This window comes from Petaurus breviceps, unplaced genomic scaffold (genome assembly GCF_028583685.1).
Source record: "Petaurus breviceps papuanus isolate PSGF00001 unplaced genomic scaffold, PetGlider_PUasm1.0 91133, whole genome shotgun sequence".
In the NCBI taxonomy this organism is placed as follows: Eukaryota; Metazoa; Chordata; class Mammalia; order Diprotodontia; family Petauridae; genus Petaurus; species Petaurus breviceps.
The window spans coordinates 58,666,452-58,689,697 of NW_027187419.1; the positions used below are offsets into that span (position 1 = coordinate 58,666,452).

A 23,246-nucleotide genomic window follows, 5' to 3' on the forward strand; every position below is an offset into this window, starting at 1 on the left:
ATATACCGGATTTTAAAGAGATTACAACAGTCAGCTTACATAAACTGAAACTACACTCAGTGATTGGTCAGTGTATATTTGAATTTTCCAGAGTTTTCCTAGTCTGAGGTACAGGGAACCCAGAATGGGTGGAGATGGGAAACACCCAGCGGGGGGGAGGGGTGTCAGGGGAAGAATGGAGCAGGGATTTTACCCCAGGCTGAAGGATCAATTAGGAGAAGGAGGGGTAAAGTTATGCTAAAATGCCTACTTACAGATCAATTCAGGGAAGGGAAGGGTGAAGTTGTTGCTTACACATCAATTAAGGGAATGGAAGATGGTGTTGTGCTCAACACCACTTAGCTGCTACTGTTGTTATTATTGGTCCTTCATTATTAAAGAGGATCAATGACATCAGGGGGGATTAACTTGAAAGTAAATTAGATTTCAGTGAGGCAGGTGCAAAGTCATCAGCCTCATTCTCTCTTCCAGAGTCATGGGTGTCCAGTGGCAAGACATAGGTCAGTCAGAATGACTGATTACAGGCCGTGGATGCAGTGGGAGACCTTGGCCTTTTTAAGCTAAATTCAGTGATTAAAGGCTAGGTAAGATTTGAGGTAAAAGATGACCTAGTTCATCAAAATCAATCTGGGAGGGGAAGACCCTCAGAGTTTTGAGTTGCCATACCACCTTGCTGTCTTTATATTTTGTACAATATTTTATATTTTTTTATATTTTGTTTTTTTATTTTGTACAATACAATTTTTAAGATAAAGCAAGAATAAATAAAGCATGCAAGTAAACATGCGAAACCTGTTGGCTTTAAGAGCTTTGCAAAGCACTCAGAATTTTTTTTTTTAAAAACAACTGTTCTTCCCACAGATATTTTATTGTATTAAAAATAATAAAATCCCATTTCAATTCATCATATGTAGTTGTTAATTGACTCCAAGTAGCTATCTAAAGTGTTGTAAAGTTTCTTTGGGCATCTATTTCAGATCAAGGATAAAATGTACTTTTCTGACAGTTTACTGTAATCTTTTTTGTCACATTTGAGTTTATAATTTCCTCCCTTTACTTCAAAATCAATTTTTAAAAGATGCTTCATTGTTAAAATAAGAAAAAAGGAGATATCTATACAGCCTGTTTCCTTGACATTGGTAACCAACAGTAAACCTGAGTTTGCAAAACTGAGTCTCCAGAGTTTGAAGATGAAAAGGTCTGAACAAGAGTTAACCATCAGAATTATTAAAAAGGTTTTTAAAGATAGACAGTAGATATGGGTTAGGGGAATACTGCCACAAAGAATCAGTGTGACAAAACTAGCATTTTATTTGGGAGCATAAAATTTCAGAAAAAAATTTTAAATGCTGGTATCAAATATAACCCTTGGACAGTCAGAGAACAAAATAGTTTGACAGCCTTTCCTTTTGAAAGGAATGGTCTGGCTATAGACTTGTAAAGACAGCTCTTGCTTTACATAAATTTGCATTACACAAATTTGACTTTATGTGAAGAATTCTGAAAGAAATAGGAAGGAACATCAGATTGAGCTAATAATTGCAAAGATTGCAGAAGAAGTAAAAGGAAGCTTTGGAAGCTGAAGTCAAACCAAAAAGGTTCATAACAAGACAGGTGGCAGAAGGATTTCATCATGTGAGTGAATGTTTTTCTTATATTGAAAAGATGGATCCAAAATACTTCAAGATTTTTAAAAGTTCAAAGACTAGTAGAGTATAATATTGCTTGCTATTGTCAGATATATGAGGAAAAAGAGGGCCACAGTTCAAACATCTCATAATAGCTTCATAAACAAAGTTAACCCAACCAACCACGTGAGTGGTACTTGAGTGAGGGATAACCTACTTCACACCTATGTTAACTTTACAGTACTGTGTATATCTCATTAACTTTACCTTTCACAAGTCCATTTATCATCATGTTACAGTATTTATTATGTCTGCATTTTAGTACACTTTATGACTTGCCTAAGGTATTATTTTGTGTCCACCTTTGTTGTATAAGCTAAGTGAAGTGGGTGGGTAGGAGCAAATTTGCATTACATGAAAACTGATTTAAGTAGAGACCAGAGCCAGAAGTCCGAGGAACAGTCCACTTAAGTACTAAAGCAAAAACTGTTCATATACTGATGGGTACATTTAAGATCTCAAAGTAACAATTTTAAAACCTAAGTAATTCCCTCACTCTTATACAAAAACTTAAAAATTGCTTAAGAAAATAAAAGGTTCATTCAACCAATTTCCACAAATATTTATTAAGCACCTACTAAGTGCAAAAGCACAGTGCTAGGGAGGCAAAGAAACTCTCAAGCATTATTTGGGGGAGAGGTGGGGAGGAGAGTGAAGGACAAAATCTATACAGGGAGAAAGTGGGAAACTGCCGGACCTTAGAGGCACAAGACCTGTGTCAAATCACAAGACTTGTGACTCTGGGCAAGTTACTTAAAATCTCTGGGCTGCTGGGATTCCTCATCTGTAGATTGGATTACCACTAAATCCTTTTCAATTCCTAAATCTAAGATACCATGAATAAGTATAAGAAGAATGACTGCTATCCATCTCTGGAGATCCCCATAGATACAAATAACACCATCAAAAGACATAAAAAGCATTATTAAGAATTATTAACTCTTGTACAAAAAACCCTGAATACTTTAGGAGCAAAAGTTATCCTTTTATCACTGTGACCAATCAAAGCAAAGGCTGAGAAGCTGTGAGAACTTAATCACTTAACAAGATCGATGTCTGAGAAAGACTTAAATGTCTGTAATGGCTTAAAACTCAGAAATGATGGGACGATGGTCAGTAATGAAGTACACCTAATGAGGTCTGGCAAAAATGTAAAAATGAAAGTTCATCATGAGTAGGAATTGGCTCATTCTTTATACTTGTATCTGATGGGGTACCTGGGGTCTAAATCAATTTGTAATAACATCAGTCTGTACAACCAAGTCAATTTGTAAAACCAGTCTGTAAAATCACGTTTCCCTTTCCCAGCCTCAAACTCTGCCCTGTCCCCCTATCCGAACTCTGCCTAGGCAACAACTTGTGACTCCTTTGTCCTAACTTTATCTCCTCATATCTCCTCCGGTCTGGCCCAAATCTCATCTTCAAGTTAAATTATCTATGCACAGGTTAGCCTTGGTTCCCTTATATCCATCAGGTCAGCCCTGACAATGGCAGCCCTACCCTTTAAAAATAAAAGACTGTGCCCCCTTCACTTGCAGGTCCCCTAAGGCTCCTTGCCCGCTGCAAAGCGTAAAATAAAAATTTTCAACTCTCACTCCAATTAAGTCTGAGACTTTGAATTCTTTCCAGACGTTATTGCAGGTTTTCTGGTCTTAGATAAGATCAGAGTTCCTGCTGAGCCTATTGGGAGTCATCCCTCATCATATCCACCAGCACATAGCATAGTATAGCACTGGTCTGCACAACCTGCGGTCCACAGGCCACTTACAGGATACCAAAGGATTTCAGGTGACCCTCGAAAAATGTAGAGGAAAACATCCTTTGTATATAGGGGAAATCCTGTGGCATGCCACAGCAGTAGGTTACACGGGTCTGGTATAGTACATAGCAGGTACTTACTCTATACTTGATTGGTTGAGTCTTAGAAATCGAATCAAAAGAGTAAACTGAAAAGGAATGAAAATGGAGAAAATTGCTTCTGAATATCTAAGTTCCTGGGATGGGGAACCTGTGGCCTCCAGGCCACATGTAGCCCTCTAGGTCCTCAAGTGAGAACCTTTGACTGAATCCAAACTTCACAGAACAAATCCCCATGTGGCCTTCAGGCAGCAGGTCGCCACTCCATCAGAGCAGCCATAAGGTTAAAAAAAAAAGTGAAAACACCAAGGAAATTCTGAGAAAAAAAAATCTCAAAAGAAGATAGCAATAGAACCTCATATATCTATACATAAATGAACAAAGGATTGGCAACAAGCAAGGTGAAACTAGAACATGGAGACTAGTTTAACCAAATAATTTATCACTGACAACTGGAAGAATGGTGCTGGAAAATGGTTCTCCAAGGCAATGTCTATTGTAAAGGACTGTATTGATAAAAGAAGGGAGAGGTTCATCTTCCTATAGTGGATAAAGAACCAACTACAGAATCAATAAAACTTGGGTTAAAGTCCTACCATATACTGGTGTGTGACTCAGGTCAAGTTACTTAATCTTCAGTGTCCAAGAAAATCTTCAAAATTATAAATTGAAGAAAAAGTGCCAAGCTGCATTCATATACAGTTTACCCTTCACAGACTTTGTGAGTTAGGAACATGGTACCTTCCCACCTAGATCTGGAAAATCCATGTAAAATTTCTTGCCCCTCCCTTTATACCACAGAAGACATCTGAATGATTATGGAAGTAAAAGATAAAATGTGTTGACATTATACAATACTATACATATATTTTATGCATTTCTGAGTTTCTAAACTTTTTCTGTGTCATCTACTGGTTTTTGCATGACATTTGCAGCTTCCAAAAAATTTCCATTTAATTTCTTATGCCAACCTATCAAAACCTAGAAGGGGAAAGTCATGATGTGGAAGGGATAATGGTATACAGAAATCCAAGAACCAGAAATGGAGAGCAAGATAGAAAAAAAGCATTTTGAAGAAAGACTGAAACAGAAAGGAAAAAAGAAATTAGTGCAGGAAACGGATCATAAGTCTGACACAATAGTACAGTAGAGCACAGGAGGCAAATGTTCCTTGAAGTGAACTGAAGGGACTAAAAGCTCTTAAGTAAGAAAGCTGGGAAACAGAATTTTGTTGAGAAGGTTTTCTAAAGAGACACATTTGTCTAGACAGAGGAATGTATATGAAGAGTAACTAATATTTTTAAAAAGAAATATACAAAAACTAGGAGGAAGAATAACAGGATGAAAAAAAATGGCAGAGCTAAGAGTCCTAAATTCATTATAAACTAGGGCTGCATGGAAAGCTAAAGATAACAACCAAGTTTTTAAAAGTTATTGGGGGGGCGGGGGGCAGGTATGTTCCCTGAGAGAGAAAAACTCAAAAGGAGAATGGGACAAAGATTACAAAAGCAATGGCTTAGGCTTTCATGCTATTTTTATGGAAAAAGAGAGACTTGGTTCAGGAACTGGCAGAATAGTTCAAAGTCAACTTTGAAGGAAATTTCTAGATATCTAACCTTTTGTTCTATGTTAAAGAGCATTTATCAGTGACTCAGATAAAGGAATAGGTGGCGTGATTATCACCTTTGCTGATGATAAAAAGCTAAAATACAGCACAATATAGTAAAGAATGATGAACCTGCTTAGAGAGTGTAATAGTAATGAAATTTGAAGATCCCTTTGTATTGCTAAGCTAAGAGGTACTTAGTACCTAGTTTCAAATTAAACCTCTGCTAAAGAAACATAAGATATGAACCCATGTTGCTGATATAACAGGAAGGGGCTAAACAGGTAACCCCTGATGCTGACATAAAGGGAAGGGGCTGAACATGGAGCAGCTATGCCATATTTAAGGAAAAGCACAAGCTGGACAGTCAGAATTTCCTGGGGTATGCATCATGGAGGCAGGGCAGCTGCTGCTAGATTGAACTGAGAATTGAGAAGAACTGAAAAGAGGAATGAGAATTGAGAACTGAGATAGAATTTCTTGGAGCAAGCCACATGGATGCTGGATAGATTGATTTTGATTTTGAGAACAAAGTTTATGGTGCCGAAGACTTCCAAGGGCCACATGGAGCTGCTGAGGATTTCCAAGGGCCAGTGGGAGCTGTAGAAGACTGAGGAAGCATGACTGTGGTGCCAGTACTTTGTACAAATGTTGTTTTGACTTTGTTAATGCATATGAATGTTCTTGTGGCTTTGTTAAGCCTTGCCTTCCCAGGAACAGACACTGTGAAGGATTTGAGATGGACTGGATACAGAGAGCCCCAGTGTGGAGCAGGAACTGCACCGAGAACTGGACAAGGAGCTGGGAGCTGTCTGCCTTTGAAATCAGGTGGCAGTTGGTTAGATTCAGGGAGGAGCTGGGACCATGGAAGAGGAACCATGGGAGCTGAAAGTCTGCCCCAAGTCAAGATGAAAAGACCTCATGGGTACTGAGTAGTGACTGATGAAATTGACTGAGTAGTGACTGATGAAATTATAATTTACTTATGACCTAGGGGTGGATGGCTTTTGTATTTTACACTACCCCTTAAGAGGGTACTGAGTAGTGACTGTTGAAGTTGAACTTAATTGCATTCCATGGGTGGAGAACTTTGACTTTTGTACTTTGTGACCCTTGAGACAAGCCTCCTCAAGGATGATTGAATCATGGAGTTACTAAATAACTGTACTTTGTTGAAAACTATGTACCCATTTTAGTGATAAGTTGTTGAGTTGTGACATGGTGAATACTGTATTTTGATTTTCTGTTTTAAGTTGTAACATTGTGAATGCTGTACCTTGATTTTCTGTGAATGTTTTGCTCTAATTTGTTACTGAATAAATAGTTTGCTATACTATATAATCAGAACCTTGAAAGCTGTTCATGCTTGGCTTTACAGAGAGGAACATCTGGTTTCAAATACTGCCTTTATCACTTTCCAGCTGGGTAATCAGGAACAAATCATCATCTCTCTGAGCCTGTCTGCTGATCTCTAAAACTGGAATGCCTGAAATATCTAATATGGTTCTTGAGGAAAGAAAAATAAATTTCTACTAAGAGCTTTGCAAGCCTTAAAGCACTACATAAATGAAAATGTTATTAATAACAATACTACTGTCATCACTGAGGGGATAGCTGATAGTGAATAAAGTCCCAAAATGTTAAACATCTGGTTAAATCTTTTAAGGACAACAAGGTGATGCAATGGATAGAGTGCCATACCTGGAGTAAACAAGAATCATTTTCCCGAGTTCAAATCTGGCCTCAGACACTTACTATCTGTGTGACCCTGGACAAGTCACTTAACCCTATTTGTCTCAGTTTCCCCATCTGTAAAATGAGCTGGAGAAGGAAATGATAAGCTCTCCAGCATCTTTTGCCAAGAAAACCACAAATGGGGTCACAAAGAGTGAGACGTGACTGCAAGACGCAAAAACAAATCTAAGATAAAATTTACCAAGAATAAATATGACATCTTATACTGGCACTAATAAATCAATTTCACCTGATTAAAAAATAGAAAAGTATATCAAAAGAACAGATAGGTAGAAGCACAAACTTGGCATGAGCTTCTGCTCCAATCACTTCCAATACATGTAAAAAAATTACTCTAAACAAACTTTAGAGCTACAGAACCCACAAAGTGACAGAAAAAAACAAATCTCCTGCTGGGCAGCCCAGCAGGCCAATAGGAAGGATCTATCACACTGAGCTGGGAGAGAAGCAGTAGAGGCGTGGCAGCTATGTGGCCACCTTGGTGTGGCTTCCTCAAGAGCTCCTGGCCTGCAGATGTAGGGGGACCTGGTGTAGCAGCAAGCACCCCAGTGTCCCCAAGGTGCCTGCTCACACAGGTTCTTGGATCTGCTTTGTTAAAGGAAAGCAACTCAAAATGGGTTAACAAGCTTACTTTAATCAGTCAGACATATATCGTTTACCTTGTTCAGGGGAAAAAGGTCAGCACCCCAAACTTCAAAATATACAGACAGAATTATCAAGACATTAACAGATCAAGTAGACAGCTTTCCAAACTGTCCAACCATTACATCCATACCCAGTCAACATCTGGGTTTCCACATCTGGGTTTTTCAAAGCCGGGGGACTCTCAACAACAGCTTCCCAGAATTCAGAACAAATCAGAGAACACTTCTCAAAGTGAGTCCCAAAACAAAGCTACACATCAGGGCTTATATAGCCTGCTCCTGGCTCAGAGAATGTAACAACCTTATTGACTCACTGGCCAATCAAGAAGTATCAACTGAAAAACAAGCCTCCCACCCCAGGCTCCAGGTGCACTTTAGCCTAGGGGCAGGGAAGATCTTTAAGTTTGCATTTCCATTACACCTGGCAACCATTCACAGGGTAATCACTCTTGCTTTAACCTGCTTGGATCAAGACTGCTGTCTAGGGTGGTGGTCCTGGGGTATATGGCCAGTGTACCAGAGCTTGTGGGAGCTATAGAGAGGGCACCCTCCTAATAGCACCAGCAGCTACGAAAACCCCAGCGACTTGGCACAAAATTCTCTCCATTCTGGAAGCAGAGTTCTACTGTGACAAAGAGCTCAAACATCAAGTAATTGACTGGCTATATAAGCAAGCTGAGGAAGCACAAACAGACCATAGAATCTTTTCTGGGGGATAAAAAGGATCAAGGCATGGAACAGGAGGAAGACAACAAAGTCAGAACTCCTGCATCAAAAGCCTCCAAGAAAAATATGAACTGATTACAGGCCATGGAGGAGCTCAAGAAGGATTTTGAAAATCAAGTAAGAGAAGTAGAGAAAAAAATGGGAAGAGAAATGAGAATGATACAAGAAAATCAGGAAAAGCAAGTCAATAGCCTGCTAAAGAAGATCCAAAAATACACTGAAGAAAATAACACCTTAAAAAATAGACTACTAACTCAAATGGCAAAAGAGGCCCCAAAAGCCAGTGAGAAGAATGCCTTAAAAAGTCAAATTTGCCATTTGGAAAAGGAATTTCAAAAACTCACTGAACAGAATAACTCCTTCAAAATTAGGCTGGAGCAATTAAAAGCTAATGACTTTAAGAGAAATCAAGATACTATAAAACAGATCCAAACAAATGAAAAAATAGAAGGCAATATGAAATATCTCATTGGAAAAACCACTGACCTGGAAAACAGATGCAGAAGAGATAATTTTAAAATTACTGGACTACCCGAAAGCCATGATCAAAAAAAGAGCCTAGACACCATCTTGCAAGAAATTATCAAGCAAAATTGCCTTGATATTCTAGAACCAGAGGGCAAAATAGAAATTGAAAGAATTAACCAATCGCCTCTTGAAAAAGATCCCAAAAAGAAAACTCATAGGAATATCATAGCCAAATTCCAGGGTTCCCAGGTCAAGAAGAAAATACTGCAAGCAGTCAGGAAGAAACCATTTGAGTATTGTGGAAACACAATCAGGATAACACAGGACCTAGCAGCTTTTACATGAAGGGACTGAAGGACTTGGAATATGATATTCTGGAGGTCAAAGGAGCTAGGACTAAAACCATGAATCACCTACTCAGCAAAAATTAGTATAATGCTTCAGGGAAAAATATGGTTATTCAATGAAACAGAGGATTATCAAGTATTTTTGATGAAAAAAACAGAGCTGAACAGAAAATTTGACTTTCAAATACAAGAAGCATGAGAAGGTAAACAGGGAAATTATAAGGAACTTATTAAAATGGAACTATTTATATTCCTACATGGAAAAACAATAATTGTAACAATAATAAATAAATGTAACTCGTAGTTGAAGGGAATATATATGTACATATATGTATAGGAGGGTATGTGTATATAAATATATATGTGAGTGTGGGCATATGTATGTTCATGTATACATAGAAGGCACAGGATGAGTTGAATATGAAGGGATGATATCTAAAAAATAAAATTAAGAGGTGACAGGAATTTATTGGGAGAAGGAGCAAGGGAGAGACAAAATAGGGTAAATTATCTCATATAAAAGAGGCAAGAGAAAACTGTTAAATGGAGGGGAAGAGCAGGAAGGTGAAAAGGTATGGGACAATCTGATTCTCATTGAATTTGGCTTAAGGAGAGAATAACATACACACTCAATTGGGTATCTTGACCTATGGGAAAATAAGGAGGTAGTGGTTAAGAGGAGGGATGATAAAAGGGAGGCCAGACTGGGGGAGAAGGTAGTTAGAAGTAAACATTTTTGATGTCGGGGCGGCCAGGTAGCACAGAGAGTAAGAGCACCGGCTCCAGTGTTGAGAAGACCTGGAGATCGAATCCTGGGCTCAGACACTTAGCACCCACCCAGAAACACCTGGCCGTGTAACCTTGAGCAAGTTACTTAACCCCAATTGCTTAGGGGCGGCCAGGTGGCTCAGCGAGTGGGAGCACTGGTTCCAGTGTCGGGATGACCTGGATCAAATCCGGGCTCAGATGCTCAGCACCACACCCAGAAATAACTGGCTGTGTAACCTTGAGCAAGTTACTAAACCCCGATTGCTTATAAAGAAATAAAAAAAAAAAAAGAAAAGAAAAGGGATAGGGTCCAAGTAGAAAACAGAATAAGTGGGGGGCAGGATAGGATGGAGGGAAATATAGTTAATCTTTCACAATATAACTACTATGGAAATGATTTGAGTAACTACACAATGTACAACCTATATCAAATTGCTTATCTTCCTAGTGGGGGCAGGTGAGGGAAGAAGGAAACAATCTGGAACTCAAAGGTTTTAAAAACAAATGTTTTAAAAAATAGTTTTTTACATGCAACTGGGAAATAAGATATATAGGCACTAGGGTATAGAAATTCATCTTACCCTACTAGAAAGTTAGGGGGGGTGATGGAGGAAAATATAGGAGAGAACAGATTGGGAGAAGGGGTATTCAGTAGGCTTGCTATTTTGGGGTGGGAGTAGGGAAAAGATGGGGAAAAAATTGTAACTCAAAATCATGTGGAAATGAATGTTGAAAACGAAAAATAAATTTAAAAATTTTAATGGAAAAAAAAACCGAACAGATTAGCTAAGGGAAAAGCAAAAATAATGAAAGTCAATAACCCAGTGTTAAATAAACCTGAAAACAAATTACTTAGGAAAGAACACTTTACTTAACAAAAACTCATGGGAAAATAAGAAAGAAGTCTGGTAGAAATTAAGCTAAAATAAAAAGCTAAAATTAAACTAAATGCCATATACCATAATAAATTCAAAATGGATACATGACCTGAATATTAAAAACATCATAAAAAATTAGAAGAGAAGTAATTTACCTTTCACATTAGATATGTGTAAAAGAACAATTCCTAACTACACTACAGAAACAATATTGCACAAGATAAAGAGGCAAATTACAAAGAAAAAATTGATTACATGAAATTGAAAAGCTTTTGCACAAACAAAATTTATGCTCCCAGCATAAAAAAAGAAGCAGTGATATAATAAATATCACTGATAATGGCTTGGCATCATATATAGACAAATAACAGAAATACATAAAACCAAAAGCCTTTCCTCAATAGATAGGTAAATAGTCAACGGATGGGAAAAAAGAGTTCTCACAAAAAGAATTGTAAAATATTAATAAACATATGAAAATGCTGTAAATTGTTAATAATAAAGGAAATGAAAGTCAAAATAACCATGAGATTGTTATACCTAGCAAATTGATAACAAAAGATTCAAGAGAACATTTTGAGACAAGAATTTTAATGCACTGTTGGGGAAGCTATGAATCAATACAAGCATCCTGGAAAAAATTTGGAATTATGCAAATCAAAATATCTGTATCTTTTAATCTAAAGAATCTACAGTAAGGCATATAAGTGAAAGTTTCCATATATACCAAAAACATTTATAGCAGCATTTTTTATGATACTAAAGAACTGGGAAGGAATACATGCCAATTGACTGGAAAATGGCAACAAACTGTAGTATATAAATGTAATGGAATATTATTGGGGTATAAGAAATAGTATATATAATAAACACAGAGAACCATGAGAAAACTGAAATGAACTTATGCAAAGTAAAGTAAGCAGAGACAGGAAAATAATATACACAATAAATATGAACAATATATAAATATAAACATAAATGGAAAGAATCACAAAACAATTGAAACTGACTACTGCAAAATTATAAACAAGCTTGCCTCCAAAGAAGAAGTATGAGAAGATACTTCCCCCCCAACTCCTTACTGAGACTGGGGAGGAAGGGAGGAGTCCATAGCTGTGGAACACAGGATAAGTTATAAGATTTTTAATGTACTGATCAGTTTTACCAAATTTGCTCTCTCCCCATCACTGCCTCAAAGAATCCCTCTCTTCCCTGAAAATTGAATTTCAAAAACCATGTGCTACATGAAGCTTCCCCTACTCCCAACTGCTAATGCTCTTCACTACTAACTACTATATTAACTACCTTCTCTTTATTTGAATTTTTAAAATTTATTCTATATATACTTATAAATGTACTTGTCTTCCCAACAAAATGTAAATTCCTTAAAAGTGGGAAGTTGTTTTATTTTTTTTTTATTTTTGTACCCAACATATAGTATGGCTAATAAATGCTTGCAATTGATTCAATTAAATGTACATTAAACCTGCTAATTCAGAGCATATGTGTAATGCTACTTTTTGGATAGTATAATAAACTGCATTCTAAAGGAAGATTCTGAATACTATAGTAATTTTTTGGATACTATAGGAAACTACTTGCCAAAGGACATTTACTAATTCTTTCAAGTCCCTACAATAGCACAAGTCACTACAGAAATAATTCATTAAATCAATGACTGAGTGCATTACTTTATCCATCCCAAAGTGCATAAACAGGTCTAATATTGCCTACAGGTGCCAGTAGCGGATATAAGGCAAATGAGGAGAGAAAAAACAGAGAAAGAGAAAAACAGTGAAAAACAAAGAAGAAAACAAAGGAAAAAGGAGTAAAAATGGAGATGAGGGGAGAAGGAAGGCTAAAAGGTCATTATGCTGGAGAGGAGAAATTAACACAAGTACCACTTACTGACATCACTGTCATTTGAGACTGGTTACATTACATAATAACATGTCAAAGATATACAATAATATTACAATACCAAGGGTCAAAGATCAAAATTTGGCCCTCCAAACAATTAGATATGGGGATAGGCTGATAGGGCAATCATCCAACACCTTTCCTCAGAAACATCTTCTTGGAAGCTGAGTGGTAGCATTTCAAGATTCTCATCTCTCCAACTCATTTGATCTTAGTTTTTTTGTCAACCTTTCCTACTGAGATGTAGATGCTGTTGACAATTAGTAAGAAACCCCACAACTAGTCCCTGTATATTCAGGGCTCCTGGAATCACTACTCTACACACTCTATCATGGTGGCATCCCTCCTAAACAGGTTGGAAAATGTAATACTTATAACAATCCCCCACAACAGATTATCAACAACCTTCTGGTCATATTCTTGTGTTTTTCTACACAGTAAAAATAATAACCCTCTTCAAAGCAGAATAACTGCAAAGGACAGAAGCAAAAGACTTACCTAAGGACCTGTTACATCTATCACCATGTCATAGTAGTTGCTAGTGCCCTGGCCTTTATTTTCCTAGGCCCCTTCCTTTAGAACCCCTTATTACTACAGGCTTCCTCAAATTGCTTAACTATTGGGAAGGTAATTTTTTTTTAAGCAATTGGGGTTAACTTGCTCAAGGTTACATGGCCAGTTATTTCTCGGTGTGGTGCTAAGTATCACAGCCCGAATTCGATCCCAGGTCATCCCAACTCTGGAGCTGGTGCTCTTACTCACTGCGCCACCTGGCTGCCCTTGGGGAGGTATTTTTTAAAAATTAAACTACCATTTAAAATTATTTGTACAGTACCTTACATGACACAAAACACTTTTAACATGGTTTTTCTCATTTGATCCTTATGGCAACCCTGAAAGGAAGGTGGAATAAGTGGTATTATTTCCATTTCACAGATTAAGAAACTGGGTCTTAGTTAACTGGCTCCAAATTCACAAAGTTATTAAAAAGAACCAGAAGAAGCACTCAGGTCTCTTTACCGAAGATCCAGTGCTCTCTCTACTAGCCTTAATCACTGAATGGGCACTGCCTCAGTCAAATTGAGACCTGTTAAAAAACCTTAGCCTTAAAAAGGCTAAGGTCTCCCACTGCATCCAAGGCCATCTCCAGTTTTCCTGATCTATATCCGGCCACTAGGTCTAGATGGAGAAAGTGAGGCTGGAGACTTTGCACAGCCCTCCTTCATTTAAATCCAATTCATTTGCATGTCATGGCATCACCTCCCTGACGTCATGGGCCTTTTCAAGAACAAAGAATAAGCAACAATATTGTGCTCTCTACCTGTATTTAACTTAGAACTATGGAAGAAATCAGAAAATATAAAGCCCTTTATAATTTAAGTGACAACAACATCACAGCAAAAATGTATCAAATTCATGTTATCAGTTAGCAGTGACAGGAAAGAGGCCTTTCATGTATAATTTAGTGCCCTGGGGAAAAAAAGCTCTTAGTCAATGCTTTTTTATGGTCATGTTTTTTTGACCTACTACAATGATCTCCAAAATATGATAGGTGTACCCTATCTGAGTACAGCTATCCACCAGGGTGTAAGAAGAAATTACTAGAACTATTTATATTTATCTTATATCTAAAAAGCAAATTAGGCTTTACTAATACTTAATATACAGCACCCTAGGTCTGTGTATCAGCTGGTCATGCATCCTGAGCCCAAGTGCTGAATTCCACAGTGCAGAAGGATTGACACTGGCACCTCAACTCATTTGTTTCCTTTCAGTGTACTGAGATGTATTACAGTTTAACAGTGCCCAGTTGGGTGAATTATATATGTTATCTAGGTTTAACTAAAACTAATCCTCACAAATTGAACAACTGGCTTAGAAAGTCTCTTGCAAAGAAACTTTAGATTCAAGAGAATAGTAACAGGAGACCAACAAACAAGAAAATGGTGGAGCTATAGCTTCTTTTCTCCTAATACAAACCTCTTCATCAGTTACATTACAATAAAGACAACGACAATCTAATCAAATCTGATAAGAAGTAAACCAAAAAATTCCATATTATTAAGCTCAGTTGAAATATACCTAGATGGGGTGGCCAGGTAGCACAGCGAGTAAGAGCACCAGCCCCAGTGTCGGGATGACCTGGGGATCGAATCCAGGCTCAGATACTTAGCACCACACCCAGAAGTAATAACTGGTCGTGTAACCTTGAGCAAGTTACTTAACCCCAATTGCTTTAAGAAAAAAAAAAAAAAAATATATATATATATATACCTAGATCATTACCATTAATGATGAATCCCATTCTGAAGCATTTATTGTTCTTTGAAATATCTTAATTAGCAAGGCATTTAAAAACTAAGCTTTTGTTGCTGAAAATTATGTCACCTAAAAAACCCTCACATCTTCACACTTGAAAAACTTGGAAAAAGAATTTTCTGACTTGTACAAAATTCTTCCAAATGAAAGGTTTCAGGGGGTTTCAAATTCATTCTTCAAAAATATAAAAATATAACACTTTCTGAATTGTTTGCAAGAATAACTGATTAACATCAGGAAGATAAAAATTTACTAGCAGAATTTCAACAAAAATCCATTAAGCAGTTGATGGGATTGGAAAATGAGTATCAGAATTCAGTAAGGACAGATAATGGTAAGGCTGTTTCCACTTCCATCTATGTATCTTTGTCAGGTATCTTTTTCAATCATGATAGCCACAAAAATCAAATTATCAAAATAAACAACTTAGAACTAGACCTTCAAAAGGCTGTATCTCAAAGTGTTATACCAAGATTTTCCAAAATAATGAAGCATATAATGAATTATATTGTTCTCAATAAGAAAATATTACTAGTCATTATTTTAGAAAGTAAAAAGGGTTTTCTACTGTTAAAATGAAAAATTATTTTTAAAAATTTTATTTCACCTTCATCTGATAAATTTCTATTTTCTGTTTTATGTTATAAGTATATTAGTACAGGAAGTAAGAGGGAAAAAATTAGAAAGTTAGAGGGAGAAACAAAGTAGTCGCTGACAAAAGGAAGAACTAAAAGCAGGAGAGAATACTAAATGAGAGAAGAGTTACAACTATAAAAACTGACACTATTTCAAGAGGTATTTTTATTGTGTGGGTCTATTTTAGTATAGGAACAACAGGTCACCTCCCCTTAGGGCAGTATTATACAATACCTGCACAGCATAATAATTGAAGATAAATATATAGTCCCTAGTCCCTATCCCCTAAATTATATGAAGCATATTCTTTAAGAAGGCAGTTACGTGCTCAATAGATTTTTAAAAAGGTTTCCATGGATAAAAAAAATTAAATTTAAAAAATTTTTGACCTTTAAAGAATAAGCTTCAATAGGAAATTTACTTTAGTGAAAGACCTCCTGAAAATTCTAGATAAATATGGGGTTATTTTAGTACTTCAAATCTGTGACACGTTTACAAAAAGATGTTCGTAATAACCCAAATAAATCAACGCATACATTTTCCAAAGAAAAAAGGGGAATATTTTTAGTAGACCCAAAATCCATAGCTATACTGTCCTCTACAACTAAACAACTATCTAAAAAATGAAATTGTTTTATTATCTTCTTTAGTTAGGCTGTGCTTCCCAATGTTATTAGTAGTGTGTCTATTTGCAAAATAGAATAAGGGAAAAACTACAATTTAAAATGAATAAAACCTGAAGAAATGCCAAAAATACATTCTACCAGCATGAAGAGAAAAAGTGCTAAAAAGCTGTTGAGCACTGCTTTTGGAATACGTATCTCTAATTGAAGGTTCAGTTTTCGAAGGGAAAGAGAACATTCCTTAATGAGTCCTAGGGAGTGATATTTCACAAGGTTCACAAAATCATATGATTATATCTGAAAGGGACCTTAGCAAAGCTCTTACTCTCTTCCATCACTACCATCACTATTTCTTCTATTAAATTTTATATAGACATCAGTTTAATTTGAAAATAGTATGGCATGATCAGTGTGTTAGAGGAAGAAGAGAGTCTGTATAATGAAGAATTGTCTTTCTGTATTTCTCATTGTTTCTTGGCAGGATTACCTCATTAGGGCTAAATTAGGACTCAGTAAACAGAGATGGCTCTGAAAAGCATGTGTGTCTAGTTAAGCAATGCTCTTTCAGGGATCTAATCAGGCATTTACAGATTTCTAGATCTTGCACAGACACCAGAAACCAAAGCTGAAATAAGTTAGCATATTTATTTTTAAATGTAAATTTTTAAAGTCTCTTATAACTAATCATTTTATAAAAATAATTCAGCTAAAATATATTTATAGTGCCATAAATAAAATAATAAACTAACAGTAAAAGTATATATGTATGCCAGGAGATTTGAGAGAGAGAAACAGCTTTTAAAAACAATTAAGCTTTGTTAGTGAATAAGCAAACCAAGCTAGAAGTAATGAAAACCATACTGACTACTCAGCCAACAACAGTAGGAGGAAAGGGAACAGTCTGAACAGTTCTACTACATTTATGTATATATCACATCTATTGTTGGGGTCCATTAGAATTTATTTCCTATATTTGTATTACTAGATCAAGACTCTTACTAATCATTTTTATTTACTTGGAAAACAAATTTGGTTGGTAAAATGATTACATCACAGAATTTGAATTCAAAGGGACATCAGGAGAGATCTAGTCCAACTCATACACAAAAGAAAAACTCCAATGATAAAAACCTGAGATGTCTTCATCCAGTGAAGGCTGGAAATCTTGTGAATTCTTGTAGTACTTTTCAAAGATTTAAAAACTAATAGTGTCAGGGAAATTGAATTTTTCTGAAGTAGTTTTGTGTATTTGACAATATTCCTTCACAAATGCCAAAGTGAATTTTCCTAAAGTAAATCTAACCATTTCACTCCCCTCTTTAAGTAGTTTCAGAAATTCCCTATTAACTTTAGGATAAATGCCTATGTTTAGCATTTAAAACTCCAGGCCGTATTTTCAGACTTATGGTACATTACTCCCATCACACAATCAAATGACCGCTTTTATCTCCTAAAACTGCCCTCCCTCCCAGGTCCTAGAATGCACTCCCCTCACATCTACCTGCTCTAGGAATCACAATCTTCCTTTAACATAAAACTTAAGTATCACTTCCTACATAAGGACTTTTCCAATCCTATCCACTCTTTTCTCTCTCCCCTCCTTCTGGAAAATTTCCTTTCATTTACTCTGCACATATTCTGTATCAAATTATGTATGTACATGTTGTGTGCCAAGATACTAAATTATTAGCTCAGCAAGTCATTTAACTTTTGTCTGCTTCAGTTTCAACTGTACAATGGAGATAATAATAGTAGCTACCTTGCAGGATTATTGTGAGGATTAAATGAGATATCTGTAAAGCACTTTCAATATATAAATGCTAGCTATTATTACTTACAAAATGCAAGTTTCTAAGATTATTTCAATATCTTAATATTTCAATATCAGTTGTTTACTAAGCCACCAACACTTCCAAATTCTAAATACAAACTCCTAGATAATGTTTCATTTAAAAATAGGACTTCCAGACAAAATCCGGGCAACAAGGAGTTAATTATTATTGTTCTGTATTTTTCTGTATTATTCTGCATTTTATTATTGTTCTGTATTATTCTGTATTTTAAAGAGAAAACGTGGATCTTTCTGAAAACTAGCTATACTTTAAATAAAAAGATTTGCAAACTGGTTTGACACAAAGTTTTGCTTGGAAAATATGAAGGTAAGAGTGTTTATTACCACCACTTCCGTAAACGAATGGTGCTTTTTAAATGGGCAGGGTTGGATGGATGAGTTCAGCAAAACACAGGAAGTTAGGAATCACGGGTGGATTTATCTTTCCAGACTGTGCATTCTATAATTTTGAGCCCGACCCTTAAAGAAAAAAAAGTGGATCTCCACATACCCCACCCCCCTTCCTGTCTTCCCTTATTCCCTCTCCTCCCCCGCCCCCTGCACCGCTGCCAAATTTAGAGACATAAAACAGGAAAATCAGGTATCACACTTATGCACTGCGGTGTATTAAGCATCCCTGGATGTTTCCTGACAAGGAAGGAGCAGGTGGCTAGCGGCTCCAGACCTGCTGCCTTTTCAGTAAAGAGCGTCCAGACTGCGAGGGCTGCAATTGTCAATCTTCCCACTCCTAAAACTCCCCTAAATCTTCCCGTCTCTAGGGCGGAAGGGAGGGTGTACACAGACTGCCTCCCACCTCCCTCCCCCCTCCTTGGCAAAGGCTGGCCGTGTTCCCCCGCCCCCGCACCCTAACAAGCAGTCAAGACACTTCTGTCGCAGAAGCAGGGGGTGTCAGGACGACCCCCGCCCCCTCAAGCCAGGGACCCTGGGAGGCCGCCGGCCTGGCCCCTCCTCCCAGAGCTAGGAGGGCAGCGCAGACTCCCCATGTCCCGTCCGCCATCTACCTTGGTCGTGCGAATATGCTCCATCCCGAGGCCCCTTCGGAAGAAAGGCCCCAGAGCCTGCCTCACGGGCGCACCATGAACCAGAGAGAAAAGCGACTGCGGCAGCGACAGACTTGCAAGTCACAGCGAACGAAGTTACTGCACCCGGCACGGCGCGACCCCGCCCACCAGTCGGCCCCCAACCTAGCGGACGCGCGCAGCCGCAGGCGCTGGTCTCCTAGAAACACTTTCCCAAACCGAAGCAGGAGCGGAGGAGAGAATGAGCTGGAAGCAGAGAGTTCCAAACAGAAGAGAGGGGTGCCATCTACGGTCTCTTGGCTGGGTGACGTTCATCACAGTGCCCCCTCTAGGTCGGAGGGAAGACAAGCTCACTTACTATTGACTAGAAGCCTGACGAGACTTTTTTTAGAGGCGAGGGCGGGGGCGGGGGCGGGGTTGAATGCCTTGATCTGGGAGAACCCCCCTAAGTTCCGGAAGCCTTTTCCCTCAGGCCTATTGTTAAGAAATAAACCATAAAAATTGTGGAATCATGCGGAAAAATATATTACAACACCTTTAAAAATGTAAATCAGGATTTTAAAAAATATATCTTCATTTGAATATTATTTTAATGTTTTAATTTATATTTTCGGTTGAAATATACAAAAATTGCATCTCTAGTTTGATTTTAACAGAGGTTTTGTGAATTTGGTTTTTCATTCATTTTTAAAATTCTGTTTTATTTTCTGATTTTTAGTTCCAAATTCTCTCCTCCAACTCTCCCACCCACTGAGAAGGCAAGCAATATAATATCAATACATGTAAAATCATGCAAAACATATCTCCATATTAGTCATAAAAAAGCAAGAAAAGTAAAGTAATAAAATTAAATATAAATTTTCATTCAGTTCTCTCCCTGGTGATGGATAGCATTTTTTCATCATGAATTCTTTGGAATTGTAAGATCATCATATTGGTCAGAGTAGCTAAATCTTTCACAGTTGATCAGCCTTAAAATATTGCTGTAACTTTGTATGATGATCTCCTGGTTCTGCTCACTTCACTTTACAGCAGTTCTTATGTCTTCCCATGTTTTTCTGAAACCACTCCCCTCATCATTTCTTATAGCACACTAATACTCCACTACAATCATATGCTATAACTTGATCAGCTCTTCCACAATGGATGAGCATCCCTTCAGTTTCCAATTTTTTGTCACAACAAAAATTTTGAGTTGCTATAAGTATTCTTGTATAGATAGTGTCAAGGATCAGAGTTAGGAGAGCTGATTCAGGTTTTGAAAGAAATCAATCAGACCTTCTCTTTAGCCAATGGGAGTTTTATTAACGAAAAAGTATGCAGGCCTGAGACTTAGCAAGGAGCTAAACAAAGGCATTGAAATAGAACAAGGACCAGACATATAAAGCCAGAAAGCTACACAGCTTATAGGATGGTGATGTAATTTTTAGGGTTTCTAATGGGGGTTGGAGATTTAGAGACAGGATGAGGAAGATGGATGACAATGGATTAGAGAGGGGAAATTTTATGACCCAGAATGGGGGGGAGGAGAAAAGGAATTCCATGGTCCAGGACAAGAGGGAAGTTTTATGGCATTTTTAGATAAGGGAAGAGACTTCAAGACCTCTCAGGCTCCGGAGGGCCTCACAAGCAATCCTTAATATTAACCCTTAGAGCACCTTTGTATCCACATCAATAGGTCCTTTTCCTTTTTCTCTGATCTTTTTGGGGTACAGACCTAGTTGTGGTAGTATGGGATCAAAGGGTATGCACAGTTTTGTAGCCCTTTGGATGTAGTTCCAAATTGTTCTCCAGAATTGTTGGATCAGTTCACAACTCCACCAACAATTCATTAGTGTCCCAATTTTTCCCTCATTCCCTCTAAGATTTGTCCTTTCTGATAGGTATAAGGTGGTAGGTACCTCAGGGTTATTTTAATTTACATTTCTCCAATCAATAGTGATTTAGAGCATTTTTTTCACATGACTATAGAAAGCTTTGATATCTTCTGAAAACAAATTAACAAATCTTGTGAATTTGTTAAATTAATTTTAAAAATATAACTTATTCAAATAGCAAGTTGAATGAAATTGTAATAAATATAAAATCAAAGAAAATAGATTAATTAAGAGCACTGAGCAATTTCTCAGTGGCAATATAATGACTCTCCTTTTCAGTTCTGGGTCCAGCTCAGTACCCATTTGCAATGTCAGTCCAAGAAATACATACTCAAGGGTCGGCTAGGTGGTGCAGTGAATAGAGCATGCGCCCTAGAGTCAGGAGAACCTGAGTTCAAACTGTGACTTTGGGCAAGTCACCTAATCCCAATTGCCCTGCCTTACCCCCTCCAAAAAAAAAAAGAAGTACATACTCAATGACCAGTGCTATGAGTGGGCCATCCAAATATATATTATGGGATAGGAATTAGATCTATGATTTCACTGACATAGTACACTCTCAGATCAAGTACTTCCTTTTCCCTGCCTATTGAGAAGGCAAGAAAAACAAAACCCATTACAAATATGGGTGGACCTCATGAAAAATAAATTCCTATATTAGCCATGTCCAAGAACAATATATTCTTCAATCTGTATGCTTAGTCCATCAATTCTCTTTCTGGAGGTGGACAGCATATTTCATCATGAGTCCTTTGGTTGGTCATTATAATCATCAGAGTTGTTAAGTCTTTCAAAATTGTTTATCTTCTATATTGCTGTTAATGTATAAATTATTCTTCTGGTTTTGCTCACTTCATTTTGTATCCGTTTATACAAATCTTCCCAGACTTTTCTGAAATTATCACATTCATCAATTCATAACTTGACCAGCCATTCCTCAATTTGTTGGGCACACCCTCAGTTTCCAAATCTTTGCCACACAAAAAGAGCAGTGTATGTATGGGCCCTGTTTCTCTTAATCTCCTTGAGGATATTGGTCTAGTAGTGCTATTTCTGGGACAAAGAGTTTGTGCAGCTTAATAACTTTGTGGGCATAATTCCAAATTGTTTTCTAGAATGGTTGGACTTGTTCACAATGGGGGAACACTTCATCGGATTGTTTGAACCTAGCCCTGAAAGGTAGAGAGACCAAACTTGTTGCTTAGAGATCAAATTTATTTAATGCTTAACTTAGGACTTGAGTTATGCTGACCAGAAACCTTGTAGGGGATCCAAACACTGATGCAAGAAATGTGAGGAGTTTTCTCCAGATGTACCTTACAAGAAACCTAGGTCATATTGCTTCCATACTGGCCATTCAGTTGTTTCCTTGTTCCTTTGTTTGAACTCTGTATAACATAAAACTTACTCAAGGGTGAGCCTATTTCAGCTTTCCCTTCTGCCAGATGACATAATAAACTTCTTAATAAATGTTTTCAGTTCAGGGGAAGCTAGGTGGCTCAGTGAATAGAGCACTAGCCCTGGAGTCAGAAGGACCTGAGTTCAAATTCTGTCTCAGACATTTAACACTAACCCTGTGACCTTGGGCAAGTCACTTAACCCCAATTGCCCTGCCTTCTGTCCTCCTCCAAAAAAAAAAAGATAAATGTTTTCAGTTCTGGGTTTTGTTCTCTACTGAAAATTAAGTGACAATAGGGCCACCAAGAGTTCATTAATAAGCCTGCACTTATCAATTTCCCTTTTTTTGGTGAATTTTGCCAATCTTATCAATGTGAGATGGTACTTCAGAGTTGTTATACTTAGCATTTCATTAATTATTGGTAATTTAGAGCATTTAAAAATATGGTTATTGACAACTTGGATTTCTTCCTCTGAAAATTGCCTACTTATATCCTTTTTACTAATAATTGAAGAATGGCTCCTATTCTTGTAAATCTGAAGTGAGACCTTTATTAGAAAAACTCGTTACTAACAGTTTTACCATTTGCCTGCTTCTTTTCTAATTTGAGTTGCTTTAGTTTTGCTTTTGCAAAAGCTTTTTAATTTATGTAATCAAAATTATCCATTTTAACCTTGTAAACTTCTGTATCTTTTGTTTGATCATAAACTCTTCCCTTATCTATAGATTCAACAGGTAATTTCTTTTATGTTCTACTAATTCAATTACAATGTCTACCTTTATGTCTGAATCATGTACCTACTTACCTCATTCAATACTAAAAAAAAAAAACCCTGTGTGGTGGGTACTATTATTACATTTTAC

At 37.2% G+C, this 23,246-nt stretch overlaps 1 protein-coding gene across 1 annotated transcript in view; it reads right to left on the minus strand.

Moving 5' to 3' along the window:
- The window catches only part of MTMR6 (myotubularin related protein 6), a 62,057-nt gene extending 42,621 nt beyond the window's left edge, over positions 1-19,436 (minus strand). Inside the window, exon 1 of the mRNA XM_069080259.1 lies at positions 19,089-19,436. Within this exon, the coding sequence (XP_068936360.1) occupies positions 19,089-19,112 (24 nt within the window). The 5' untranslated portion in view covers positions 19,113-19,436. The remainder of the gene's footprint in view (positions 1-19,088) is intronic.
- Between the last annotated feature and the right edge of the window lie 3,810 nt (positions 19,437-23,246).